Source organism: Centruroides sculpturatus, unplaced genomic scaffold (genome assembly GCF_000671375.1).
Source record: "Centruroides sculpturatus isolate CEXI.00-Female unplaced genomic scaffold, Cexi_2.0 scaffold2263, whole genome shotgun sequence".
Taxonomy (NCBI): domain Eukaryota; kingdom Metazoa; phylum Arthropoda; class Arachnida; order Scorpiones; family Buthidae; genus Centruroides; species Centruroides sculpturatus.
The window spans coordinates 5,059-20,171 of NW_019386422.1; the positions used below are offsets into that span (position 1 = coordinate 5,059).

The 15,113-nt window shown below is 29.1% G+C and overlaps 1 protein-coding gene across 1 annotated transcript; it reads right to left on the reverse strand.

The window, feature by feature from the left end:
- Positions 1-13,594: 13,594 nt before the first annotated feature.
- LOC111614918 (calcyphosin-like protein) lies at positions 13,595-14,086 on the reverse strand. Its single transcript, XM_023356291.1, has 2 exons — positions 13,934-14,086; positions 13,595-13,836 (listed from the first exon to the last, which is right to left on the reverse strand). Exons 1-2 carry the CDS (start codon positions 14,062-14,064, stop codon positions 13,611-13,613), a joined length of 357 nt encoding a protein of 118 aa, XP_023212059.1. The 5' UTR covers positions 14,065-14,086; the 3' UTR covers positions 13,595-13,610.
- Positions 14,087-15,113: the final 1,027 nt, after the last annotated feature.

Here is a 15,113-nt window from a genome sequence, read left to right on the forward strand (position 1 = left end):
ATAGCGAAGTTATAATCTTGATTAAATTTACTACAAATCCGCGGATATGAATACATAATATTAATAAGAATATCAGATAAATAATCAGTACGTATTACAATATTTTCAGAATGAAGTTTTATATCTTCTATATCGTCAATGGCGCTACGCCACTGCATTACAGTATATATGTGAAAATACTACTGTATTGTATTATATTATAATTTCTAAACAATAATATATTTTTTAATATTAAATGCTTGAATTCCTAATACAGTCAACCGCCCCTATAACACTGTTGATAATTCCGTTTTATATGAATTCCATGTTGTAAGAGTCATTTAGATTTTACAGATACGCGAGCCGTTTACAGCCCGGCATACGTATTTGTAAAATCTAAGTGACTCGTACAATATGCAATTCATATAAAACGGAATAATCAACAGTGTTATAGGGGGTCGACTGTATGTAGCAAATTTTTCTTATTATTATATATATACGTATAAATGAAAATTATCAATATAGGACAATTCGAGTAAATTGTCAATGGTATTTTAATTGTATTTTCCTCTTTTTTCCATTGTTAGATCCTTTTTCAGTTGAGATTTGTTTTAAAAATGAATCCATTGAAAGAAATCTGAAGTACTTCACTATTCAATAAAGAATTTTATTGAAAAATTAGAGAAATTGAATTTTAAAACAATCGTAAAAAGCAGCAGAATTCGTTACAGAATAATATTTTTAAAAAACACAGATTATACAATATATTATTAATTTGTAAGACAGGAAATTTTATCGGAAATTTAAGATATAGAAATATGTCGTTAACTGACGGGTGGATGACATTTCGCCAGCTGCATATGACATGACAAAATAGAGAAAAACAACTCATTTGACGAATGATGGTTCTATTTTAAAATTGCAAGGACTGTGATTATACATTGCCAAGATGTATTAAGTTTGGAAAGATGAAATGCCTCTGTTTTTAGATGACACACTTTCCGTTATTCTTAATTATGAATTTTTATAATAAAAGATAATTTAAACGAAGAGATATAAAGATCTTTAATTAAATAAATTTGTTTAACGTGCCTAATAAAAACACAACAGTCAGAACAAGAGAACATTGCAAACACACACACTCTTGGCGAGGAAAAAAATACAGCTCAGAATTTTGAGGACAGCCCGGCTCTCAGCTGGAGTCCAGCAGCGTATATTTGCTCCAGTCTATATCCCGAACTTTTTGTAATTGGAGGTTTGTTTGTTTGTTTTGTTAAGCTACGGCAACGCAACACTTGCGCGATCTACCTAGGAGGGAGAGGTCTTTTTAAGGGTAACTGGCTCCTATTCAGGCATTACAGACGTGGAGAAAACCCGGAAAACACCACGCTCCACTTCAAAACGAATCTTGTATTGTGTATCTATTATTATTACAGATGCAATTTAATTTCAAAAATGAGCTTTGCTGCAACACATCCAGCTCGGCTCTCAACTCTCATCCAAATTCACAGTTTAGCTCGCAGCTCTAAGACCTCCGCTCAGCTTGGTATTTCCGAATAGCTAAACTGAGCTTTGCAACTCTACACGCGATTAAGGAATTATATCTAATTTAAAGGCATACTACAAGTGGCGATTCTACATTTTTTTTAATCCTGAAGCTTAAATTGTTACATTCGCAATCAGCAACAATAGGGATAGCCCTATTGTTGCTGATTGCGAATGTAACAATTTGTATCTTGTAGATATACAATGTAACAATTTGTATCTTGTGGATATAGATCCACAAGATACAAAAGGCCTTGCTATTCTTGCAAAAACTTCGAGGCCCAAATGGTGAGAACATAGTGATACAGTGAAGTCCTTGAAAATGAACCATACAGTGAGCCCCTTCCCATCAGCAACGAAATCTGGGTAATCTCTGTTATCTTCTTCTATGGGAATTTTTAATAATTAATCTTATTTTAATAACAAATACTTAAAAAACCTACTGATTTTGTTGAAAAATTCACTCATTAAAAAAGAGTTGCTTCGGGATCCTCCGGGATTAAAGAACCCTGAAGTTAAAGCTTCATTAGTTTCATAATAGATCAATCCACCATTGCATACAACAGAAGTGAAATGTATGCAAGAATTTTAGAACTAAATAATAGTCAAAGAGAAACTGATATGACTTCTATTACTAAAAGGAATTTCCCTCTTTGACTGCATTTTTTGGCAATGTTGTAGGATCAAGTGTCTGAGAAAACCATTGGGAATTGTTTTTAAAAGGATGATGTTTTAAAAATAGGCACCGAGACATCTGAAAATAAAGCTGTGTCGAAAAGGAAATCATAAATAACACTCCAGAAGATAGATACATCAAAAGAAAACTTTAAAACTAGTTCAATTTTATCAATTCTCCGGGCTTTCTTTCTGATAATGTCATCAGAAATATGCCAAATTATTAGTGAAAAAAAGCCTTTTCCACCGGTTATTGTTATTAGTACAAGCTAGTCCCGAAATGATTACAATAAGCAGCATCTACTGCAGCCACATACAGATTTGTGGTGTATAACAAAAAATTTAATTATTTTTAATAATATTCAGTCTTGCTGTTGTAAATACGAAACTTAGGATGTTGCTATTAGCAGCTCTTATATTAATAAATGTTACTTAAGACAGATTGGAGATAAACCAACTCAAAGCTAATGAGAGCTTGAAAAACATGAAAAAATCCAGATATGGCAGTTGTGATGAAAATGTAGCTTTTATTATCCTTAATGTATTTTCTTAGATATTTTGGTTTATATTTCAAGGCTATTTCATTCTGATGAAATAACTTAGAAAAGTATATTTAAACAGTGTAGTATGGATTATATCAAGTACATCGTTATTGTTACATCATTTAACACTTTTAGTAATTTATTATATTGATGCTAATGCTTNAAGATAGCGGCGCTCGACGTTCGACGTTCGGCCGAATCCATAGTAGGCACGTCGAACGCCGCTTACAAGATAGCGGCGCTCGACGTTCGACGTTCACGTTTTAGACACGAAAACGTCGGCCGCAATCTGGCTAATACATTTCCATTAAAAGAATCTGAACTGACTCCGCATTTGTGTTTCTTTCTCTATATCTCTATTATCTATGTATCCACATGTGTTGTTGAATTTTGCCACACAAAGGCGTATGTCATAGCAACCGTTAAGATACTGCTAATTATTCGTTTTTCATTTGGCGACATGCCTCATAAAACCAGTTCGGGTAGATATTTCGCAGGGTTTGGCTGTCATAATAGTCATAAAATTCTTTATAAATTTTAAAGCTGTATGCGATACACACGAAAACATGATGCATCGAGATTGTCCATATACTTAACCGTTCCAATTACATTCATTTGCACGTGATGAGAATTTAAGAAGAGAATGAGTAACCACCCAGATAGATAAATAACTTTGCTATCATTAGACACACAAGTCCGTACAGAATAATTACTTGCAGATAGGATTTGCAATAGCTACATTTGTCTTAAGGATACAAGTGTTTTGTGACAATTTATTAATTAAAATTTCACCTACTTTACTACTCGAAAAATAATTATGAGTCAACACTCCTATAATTAAACATTTCTCGGTAATCATAACCTTTACTTTTAATAATATGATATTTGTGAATATTTTAGACTACTTTATGACAATTCATGTTTAAACGATATATAAATTTATCTACTGAATATTATTTAGTTTTTTCAATTGTCTATTGAAACTTTTTACATGAGATATACACTGTTCTTATACTTTCTGGGGTTATTCTTGTTGTGTTGACAAAAATAATGCACAATAATGATAAACAGAGTGTAAAAATCATGACGTTTCGCCTAGTATTACAAATTAAACTTATTGAATGAATAATTTTTTTAAGTCTACCAGTGGTAGAAAGACCTTTCAGGAGGTATCCTTCTCTTGGTAGATTGCTCGTGTGTCGGGTTGCCTTACTCCATCAATCCAATTCAATAAATATCCAAGTGTTTAATTTAAAAATTTGAAATTCAATTAATGCATAAATTTATATCCTTTCTGATTTAGCCCATATCCTGAGGCCTCAAGAACTATAATTAATATAGTTCTTGAAATGTATTCCTATACAGCTTAAAGTGAATGTCTGTGGATAGGAAAGAAACAATCATTCTGATGACAGCTCTCAATATATGTTACAAACAATGCGAATGGAGACTCTTCATTGATTCTTCCAAGGTGAGCCTTAAAGCTATTCTGTTACTGTTGTGTAACAAAAGCTTTCTATTCATATTGGCCATGAAAGGTACATAAAGGATCATACTAAAGCATGAAGCAACTTCTTGCAATTATCAAGAACATAATTTGTGACAATTATGTTCTTGATAATTTACCCCAGCATACAAAACGCTGATGGTAGCAAGTATGCGTGTTGACCTTTTTGATTTAAATTACATCATAAAACACTTGGTTAGATTGAAGTAATTTATATTATTATTTTTATATACAGAGTTACCAAATCTAAGGATCTTCCAATGAATAAATATACCTTAATCAATAACACAGGTCTACAAATAAAAACTTTGTTTTCTTCGGAAACAAAACAAGCTGTTTCTTAATGATTTCGACTTGATGAATTCTAAAATGGTTATAAAAAATCAGAATTGGCTCAAGTTTAATAAATTTACAAGGTACATCAACGTTTAATAAATTGCATAATATACATCTAATTAAAATTACACGTAATGTAATTTTCATTAGAGTTGGAACACAGAAACCATCAGAACACTTTTTTATACATAAAAACTAAATAAACAGTGAAAGCATAAAATATCCAGAACACCACTCGTACGTATGACACTTATTTACAGACTTCTTGTATGAATCTACAAGCGTTTCACATGTAATGTTCCAGCAGTAGTCTGCTAACATTGCTGGACTCAATTTCCCTCGGTATCACTTTTCCATACAAGCAACGTCTTGGTGAAAATGCTCCCCATGTTTGTCACTGACAGACCCGCAGTTTTCAGGGAAAAAGTCAATGTGAGGATGCAAAAAGTGTATTTGTGCATTTTCAATGACATGTTGCATCTTTTCATAACACGACAGCGTGTTATTTGTAATTTGTAATTTCTTGTTTGTAATTAGAAGCTTTGTGGTTTCCAAGAAAATTGTTTACCACCATCCTGAAAGCATTCCAATCTTCTTTTCCAGCACCTATTAGTACGCTATCAAAGTGCGTTTTTTTGAGAAGCTTGGAAATCTGTGGACCTACAAATATCCCCTCTAACTTTTGCCTCACTAATGTTTTGAAATGTCTCTCTAAAAAACTAAATTCTGGCCCATTTCGATCCATGGTTTTGACAAAGTTTTTCCATAAATCATAATTTTATATGCAACGATGGTAGTATGATCTGAAGTGTGAACTTTATAACAGGTGCTACTACGTTAAAATTACCATAGTAGTAAAGATAAAAAAAAAAAGATTTTATTTAGTCATGAAGTTGACAATGATGGCATCATTCTTGTTAGATAATGTTTCTTGGCAATACATATAAATACATTTTATTATTTAGCATATAAACAGTATCTAATAATAGCAATGCATATGCTAAGATGCATTGTAGTATCTTGCTTGTTCGTGTTCTATTTGTCAAACATTGTTTCCGTTAGTTTATATTTTAAATATTTATTCAAAGCCTTATGGTTAGTAAAGGCTATGTAGTAGAAACAAAAAACATTTGTATATTAAAAAAATGTCCACTGAGTTAATAATTGAAAGATTTTCGAAGACTGGATTTCGTTATTTAAATGTATTAACACTTGACAAACCCTATATAACACTAAAATTTGTGAAATTTAAAAATACTATATTAAGTATTAATGAATTGAATAATAAATTAACTATTTTTAACGTTCTTTTAAAGTATTAATTATTATTATATTTATGTATGTGCGTATATGTATACAGAAAGGCATTTTTAAAATGTTTTTAGGGCATCCCTGAGAATATATAATTAACAAACTTTGACTATTTTATCTATGATTTTATTTTATTGATCTTTTGAAATTTAATTAATATATCTTTCAAAATTTAAATAACTATAACTATTAATNTAAAATAGTTGTGTAATTCCTACTAATGTCAATAAGTCATTAATTATTTTATTGTCTTCTAAATGAAAACTCTTTTCCTGATTTTAAGTCAATCAAACTACAATGTTATAAAAAATATAAAAACTTCACAGATATCTTTGCTTTCTTTCCATCTTTTATACTAGCAATAGTTCAGAACAGAATTTTTTATATGCAGAGATAACCTTTCCTTTGAGGTTACAGCCCTGCAACATCATTTACCAGAGGATGGCCATTTCTGTTTACATTTGCCAATATTTTAAATATTTACTTTATGTATTTTTTTGTAAAATTGGCTAACAGTTTTTAATTTTTTAAAAAATTAAATACAGTCTGCTTAGATTTTAAATATTTACAATGTTATTATTTTATTGTATTCAGAAGAATGCTTTCTTTAACATTTAATTATTTTTATATTTTAGTCGCAGTTTAACCGACATGCTGGTCTCCCGTTTTTATGTGGCAAGCCAGTCATCCTGTGAAAATACAGTAATTAAAGCATATGCATTCCATTTCTTTAAATATCGTTATTCAAAATGTAAACTTTAGTGCGCACAAACATTTTTAAAGATAATTATGTTCACTATATGACACACGACCCAAAAAGTTTGTCATTCCTGGTCTAACTCTGTAATGTTTTTAGTTGGCAGTTTATTTATTTAATTAAAAACTCCAATTTTTACAAGTATAGAAACAATACATAAACTAATGTGACAGTCTTAGCCATTATAATGTTAAATGTCCTCTTTATAATTTTCAATAAAATATGAAGATTTTCACTTTTGTGTTCCAGCTCATTGGCGTAATTATCAAAATACTTACTTATATAAAATCTAACATTCAAACTGAAACAAAAATACAATATATTTTTTTCAAACAAACAAAACAAGCAAAAAAATATACCAGAATCAAATGCAAAATATTACTTTACTACATTGAAGACACTTTACTTTTAAAATCTAATAAAATATCTTACTTCCATAATTGCCAGCTCCACACAAATGTCTTTTGTTGGTGAAATACGCATTTATATGACAACCGCATTCAAATTATTCTTGGAACAATTGTTAAAATCACATCATTTTAGCATTGTCATTTGTTAAATTGTGGAACAAACATTTGGAAATGTCCGTTCCACGACGTAACAAATTTTATCATATATTGTAAAAAAGAAAAACCTGAAGATAGTCTAAATTAGAGAAAATACTATTATAGTAAAAGTTTTGCTGGTAACAAGACGTTTAATATTCATTCCCTTGAAAAATCAAACCAGTTATATTAAAAGTTTATCTTTTGGATTCAAGATGACAGAAGAAATTATTAGAAGATAACATATTCTTTATGAGAAAGATAGGAATGCCATGTTGTGTGAGGGTTATAGTTGAAAATATATGAGTATTAAATAAATACTCATTATTGTCATTTGAAATTATAGTTGAAAATATATAATTATACTGTATAATAAAAGGGAAAAGCACATCATTGCACAGAAATAACAATGCACGAACATACTTTCTGAAGTAGTACAGTCCAGAGTGAGATCTTTTAAAAAAATATTTATCCATTTTTGTAAATATTATTAATAGTAAACTTATTAGAATATTTTATTCAATGATACATTCAAAAAGTACTATGTAAAAATTATAAACTGATTTGAAATGAAAAATCTGAATTTTAAATAAATCTATTTCTCACAATTTGAAAATAATTTCCTTTCACAAGTGAATTTTATAAAGAAAGTAGAGATGAAAAGTATTTTACGAAAATATTTAGGGAGTTTATTCAGTATGAATACAATTCAGAATTCTAAAGAGTTATATTCTGATCAAACCAAATACTTAATAGGTTCTGACTAGTTTAGCATTTAATAAATAAAAGATATAAAGATTTATACAAAAACTGAATACTGAAAAATATTGATTATTTAAACATTTCATATATAATTTATTGTATACATGTCAAAAGGGTGAACGGTGGGCAAACTGGGCTGCTGCCCGGAACCCACTAGCCCCCAAGGGCCCTCAAGATTCTTGATATTACCATAACAAATTAGTACAATATAAAATTATAAAATGCTAACCATATATTTTTGAAACCAAAAACATACCATTATTATTTTTTTTATTATTGATAATTAATATTCATATAGAAATAAAAGCAAATACCATATTTAAGAAAATAAGAATGTAAAGATTGCTGCATAAATTACACTCCCCCAAAACATGGCTGCTAACACTTATAAAGATGCATAAGACATGAGACAAACATTTCCCAATGTGGAAAGTATTTTAAGAATATTTCAAACATTAACTATTACAAACAAATGCTTTGGATGAACGATCTTTTTCCCGTCAAAATAGAATTAAAACTCACCTTACTAAATAACAAAAAATGAAACCTTTTTTTTTGTAAGTTGTATAAAGAAATGAATTATTTGACACATTTTTATAGTTTTAAAGAATGAGGTTAAAGCTGTTCCAGTTGCTCAAGCAGAAAAATAGCTCTTTTATAATAGAAAATTCAATTTTACAAATTATGTAATTTTATTTAACAATATAATTAAAAATCATTCTTTTGTATAATTACACTTCTCCACAAAATTAAAAAAGAAAAACTATTCATTCATAAAATGAATACCATTCAAATTAGCACATTTATAGGGGATTAAGTTTGAAATTAATCAAGATCGGCGTACAAAAAGATTAATTAATACGAATAACAACTCAATCTAATTAAGGAAAAAATAATTTTACGGCATTCTCTATTGGCTGTTGGACATCGGCTACTGAGAGTATATAAAAATAGTTCTATCGAATGTAAACACAGCGTGAAAGAAGTTTCAGATGAACCAGTCAAATGATTGATAGGGAAACTCAAAGTTTGCTCGTCAATTATTTTATTTTAATTGTTCTTCTTTTAATTCTTTGGATACTTTATATAGAGGTAAACTCTTTTGTCTATATTAAACACTATATTAATTTCATTCTACACGTGTATATACACGTGTAGAATGAAATTATGTAATAGTATATACCGATTGTATTGTTTAATAGTATTGTTTATTGATGCAAACAAAATTTTCTATTATTTAAAAAAAAAATTCAATGAGGATTAACATATATATAGGAAATTTAAAAAGTAAATACAATATGAAAGAAGATGAACAAACCATTTTTATGAAAGGGAGGAAGTGTGAGGCTCTGGACAGGTCCGCACCCTCACTAAAATTCGCGTTAAAATAATTGTTTTAGGGAAAAAAAATATAGAAGTTAGAAATACATTTTTTAATAGGAAAACGCGACGCGAATCTTTTAAACAATAGAACAATGTAAGTCCGTCGACCATTCCCGATTGGAGATCGAATTAAACTTCGATTTTGACCTCTCCCGCGCCCCCGAAAGGTTTCGAATTGTCATCAGGTGACGAGGAGAGACCAATCGGAATGGGGAATCTGAGAGAAAACAGATAAAACCCCGGGAATCCAAGGACGCGAGGGCTTCTTCTCCCGAAAGTTCTAAGTGATGGACTTATTGTAGTGTGTTGTGTCTCGCACCCATCTTCGTCTCCATCTCCCGACCTCGGATCGACATCTTTCCGTCACCGGAAGTCGACTGCATCGTCCGGAGGCATCGAGACGTCGATGAAATGGGTCCTTCACGAACCAAGGACACTCATTTNTGAAGATGCACTTTTAGTATGATTAATAGAATCCAGGAAAAATGTAATTCATTTTTAACCCCTTGAGGACCATTTTTTTTATTATTGATAATTAATATTCATATAGAAATAAAAGCAAATACCATATTTAAGAAAATAAGAATGTAAAGATTGCTGCATAAATTACACTCCCCCAAAACATGGCTGCTAACACTTATAAAGATGCATAAGACATGAGACAAACATTTCCCAATGTGGAAAGTATTTTAAGAATATTTCAAACATTAACTATTACAAACAAATGCTTTGGATGAACGATCTTTTTCCCGTCAAAATAGAATTAAAAATTATGTAAGAAACAAAACGAATGAGGACCAGTTAACTTGTATGATAATTCTCTATATTGAATATGAATTATTAAATACAATTAACTGCAATGACATTATTGAAAAATTTGCAAAAGGAAAGTCTTGAAAAAAGCATACTTAAACTCGACTTTTTATGTATGAATGAAAAGAATTTTTAAAGAAAATTGAAATAAGTGTATTTATAAAATAATATAAACAAAATATGAACTTATTGTCTTGAGNATAAGAATGATCAAATAAATAATAAAAATTACAATTTTTGTATTTATGAAATGATTATGAAGGATTTCTTAAATGCGATCATAAGTATAATGTTAACTGATCATATACCTATTAAATAGAACATGTGGCGGTACATTAATTAAAAGGTACAGTTGTAAAAAATGGTTAGTGCCATTTCCATTAGTACGTTAAAATACATGCTAACAGCTAAGCAGCAATGTGTGTATTTAAATTTAAAATGTACTTTTTAACTATAACGTAATTATATTGTGATTAAAGTAAAAACAAAAAACTTCGTAAGACGTCTAATTTTTTCCATTTTCTCTATACTTTCAATATGGCGCTTACCATCTTTTACCTCCGAACCTTTCAATTGCATGTGAAATTTAAGGGAAGGAACCTTTCAATTGCATGTGAAATTTAAAGGAAGGAATCACGAAAAGTATAACATTGTACACGATGAAAAGGAGGTTGATGCATTGTCTACATTGGCATTTTTTAGTAGTATTAGTAGCATACAAACTTCTTATAAAGCCTACTTGTTTACTGATGTAAAGAATGTTGCTCAATGTGTGCCCCATTGTTTAGGTGTAAAATCTGAAGCTGCAATCTGCTGTTCAGGCGATAACAGTGTGTTCATTGCCCGAACAGCTGACCGCAGCTGCTCTCTACGATGCTTTGCCACGTGCAGTGTAATATGATCCATTAAGTCTGCCAAAGTTATAACATTTCCATTATAAACCATATTCTTTAAATAGTCCCAAAACCAGAAATCACACAGATTAAGATAGTCATTGTTTTCACCGACTTTATTCATGTTTAAAATGTCACTAAGGTTAGTCTTCGTTACTTACTATGTTTTGTTTTTTGTATTTCCCTGCAAAGCATTTCCTAATAATGGAAGTCTTTGAACTAAATATTTTGCAAAATCTTTTTCCTCATCCTTTGCATAGTTTGTATACAAATTTTGGTGTCAAATCGCACATTGGCTAAAGTTACAGAATAGGAAACTTCAATTGTAACTTACCTATCCTGTACATCGTTGTACACAACAGGGAGGTGGGTCAAAAGTGGCTCAAGAACTGTCACTCTGTATACATAGCATTATTCATCACACACAATAATGAATAATATAATGATTTTGTACAGGAACATACTGGTGTATTATAACAGTGTTATACAGGGTGTCCTGTCAAGACTGTATAAACTCTACAAAGCAAGAATCCACACTCGGAGTATATAAAAAAAAATGACCCAAGAACCGTACCGCTAGACCAGTGGCAGGGCGTCAGCTTGTCTAATGGCAAGTGGGCCCCCTTAAACATTAGACAATATGTTAAAAATATAATAATTCCAATATTATTACTATATGCAACTAAACTTTCCATTGTATTACTATGTTAATAAAATCATTTTTCAAGGATACATTATATTTAAGAATATAATAAATAACTAAAAATATAATTCTGATTCAGGTTATGTTAGACCGAGGCATACGTTATATAGGCTCGAATCTTTACTATCGCAACTGCTCAACGAAGATTAATGGGAAATTACAGCCTGGGATGACGACATGCAGCCGTAGTCAACTTTGTATTGGCTGTCACACACATTTCAAAGACAGCAAATATTTTTAATTGAGTCTGGCTCAATTTGAGTGTGATTCATCAGTTTTTTACCTCATGCTAGCTGTGTTGTAGGAGTGTTTTCATTAATATTTTTATATACTGTTACCCTACCCCCTTTAATTTAACTATAAAGGATTATAAACATCATAAGAATGTTAGGAAAAGAAGCACTTCCTTTTCGAGGTCACAGAAATGAATCCAACTACTCTCTGGATAATGAGATTCTGAATCATGGCAATTTTTTAGCTACAGTGTAGTTAATGGCCTAATATTACCCTATTATGGCAGCTCACGTTACTGCAGTACAAAACAAGTTTACACAAAGAATCAAACGATTAGAACAACAAAGAAAGGATGAAAGTAAAGGCTGTGGTAGATTTATTACATATCTGACAACTATTAGCACGTTAATCCAAATTACGATTAGAACAACAAAGAAAGGATGAAAGTAAAGGCTGTGGTAGATTTATTACATACCTGACAACTATTAGNTAATGTAACTAAAACTAGTAATTGTGATCTAAATGTAATGATGATAAAAACATAAATTAAATCATTATTGTCATTATCTTTTTTCATTAAGGGTTTTAATAAGTAATTAATAAATGAATCCTTTAAAATCACTATGTATATTGAGAGTTATCAAAATAAATTACTTTAACAAAATAGGGGCTCTCTCAAATTTTACTACTCAGGGGCTCCAAGTAAAGTAATCTGCCACTGGCGTAAATAGTGTGAAATGGGCATTGAACCCTAGTTCAACATATACAGATCAATCCATCCATGAAAATTTGAGCAGACCTAGTCTCAAACCCATTTTAAAATTAATGTAAAAACTAACATGAATTAATTTTAAAACAATAAAGTCTTCAAATGCTATTTGTTAAATACTTATATTGCAGCATTTACCAACATCAAAGAAACACTAACCTCTTTGTTTTGGTAGAAACAATATATGATACAGATATATTTGTGAATCTTGGCTGATATTTACTGTAGTAATTTATTAATATTAATAAAATGTTAATTCCACTGAATTCAAACTAGTTTTGAGAATTTCCAGTTTTTGCTAGCATTAATTTTAAGTATATCTCAAAAAAGTTATATATTACAAAACTAAACATTGGCTAATAATTTTAATATGCTTCTATTAAGAGACCATAACTGAAATCAATTAAAATGTATCAAAATTCATTTTCAGAAATAAACAGAAAATAAATACTAAGCATTTCATTCTATTTTATATTTTAATTCAAGAATTAGTCTAGTTTTTCATTATATAAGTGTCTATATCTGTTTCACAGGTAAACAATAGAGATTTCCTCAATTCGCAGAACCCGGACACCAGTAAAATAAGTCCTACTAATACAATATGTTCTAGTAGACACATATAATAAATTAATAATAAGGACACAAAGGTATATGAATTAGTCTAGGTTTTATTTTAAAACAGCTGATAAAATTATTTCAAATTAAAAAAATTTATACTATAAACTTTTTTAAGAGCCAAATTAAAAATAAACTAATTGAAAACATTTTATTCTAGTACTTTTTGACAAATATATTATTTTATATTACCATTATTTATTGACTCTTATTACTATCACCACGATTAAAATTACTTCTATTAAGAATATTTATTTGGAAATTGATAAATGAAATGTTTTTTACTTACTCTCAGAGATAAAAGAAATTCATTAAAATCTATTGTACCACTTCCACCTTTATCAAATTCTGAAAAAAGAGCATCAACATCATCATGTTCTAAATTAACTCCATAGTCGTGCAATCCTTTTTCAAATTCTGCTTTATCCAATTTTTTATCTCTGTTATCATCCATAATACGAAATGTTCTATAGAAAATAAATAAATATTTATTTACATTTATATTTTTGTATATGTTTATAAATATTAAACATTTATTTTTATATATCACTTAAAAATGAATACCTTCCTAATGTCTTGATACCATTAACTCCTCTTTGGAGACATTGATATCTCAGTTTCTCAATAGGAGTTCTCACATGGATAACCTTTTTCTGAGGATTAGATTCTAATTCGTATCTACCAGTTGCCGCCATCCTTTAATAATTCAATTTGCAATTTAAAGAAAAAAAAAATATATATAGAAAATTAAAAATATTAATTAAATTTTGCAAATCTAAAACAGAAGATAAATAATTTAGGGCACTAACTTAATTATTTCAAATTAGAGACATTTACTGAAATAAAAACAAACAAAATCTAGCAGATTAGTTACTGATAAGATATCAATATTTGAAGAACAGATTGTTTTTGCATACGTTTCCTGTCATTAATAAGATTGTTCGAATTAATGCCACAATTTTTAGGCAAATTATTATTGTTTTTATTATTTAAAAAACATCTTTTAAGTTTTACTTTTAAATATGTAAAACTAGATAATTTCTAAATTAATTATTCATTATCAAATTATGTCAAATTCCCTAAACAAAAATTTAAAAATGAATTTACTATTTGAATTAAACAATTCTTCTGCATTGCAGATGTTTGCTATAAAAAAAAATTAATTAAATATTGCTATATATATTCACATTAACAAAAATATAAATAAGAATAATAATAAGTTTTTAATAGAACTAAATTTAAATATATTTTAATATTTGTATTTAAACGCTCGTTTCGAAACGCTTAATGTCGTTAAATGCCAAAACCGAACTAATTAATTATTATATTTATAATGTATATTGATTATTTATAATAAATGAATATTTTAAACATATCGAATACTTTTATGGTGTTTTCTTTCCGAAAATCTATTGAAATTAAGTTACATTTCAATTATCTTAATCTTTCAATTCAATTAGTTTTAGTATTAATTCAATCAATCTAATATTTAGAGTTTATTGAACCGAAACGAACTAAATTAAATTTTGTAAGATTTTTGTCGACTTTACGGATCGGGAAACAATTATTTTTATATAAAATTTCTAATTATGATAAGTTTTGGTTCATTTTTCTGCAATTATTAAATTAAAAAGAAACTTAAATATGTTTTCAAATTACTTTTATAACTTGATTTAGAATATTGTGAAATTTAGTTTTATGTGTTAGATCCATGTATTCTGGTAATGAAATTACTTATTTATTG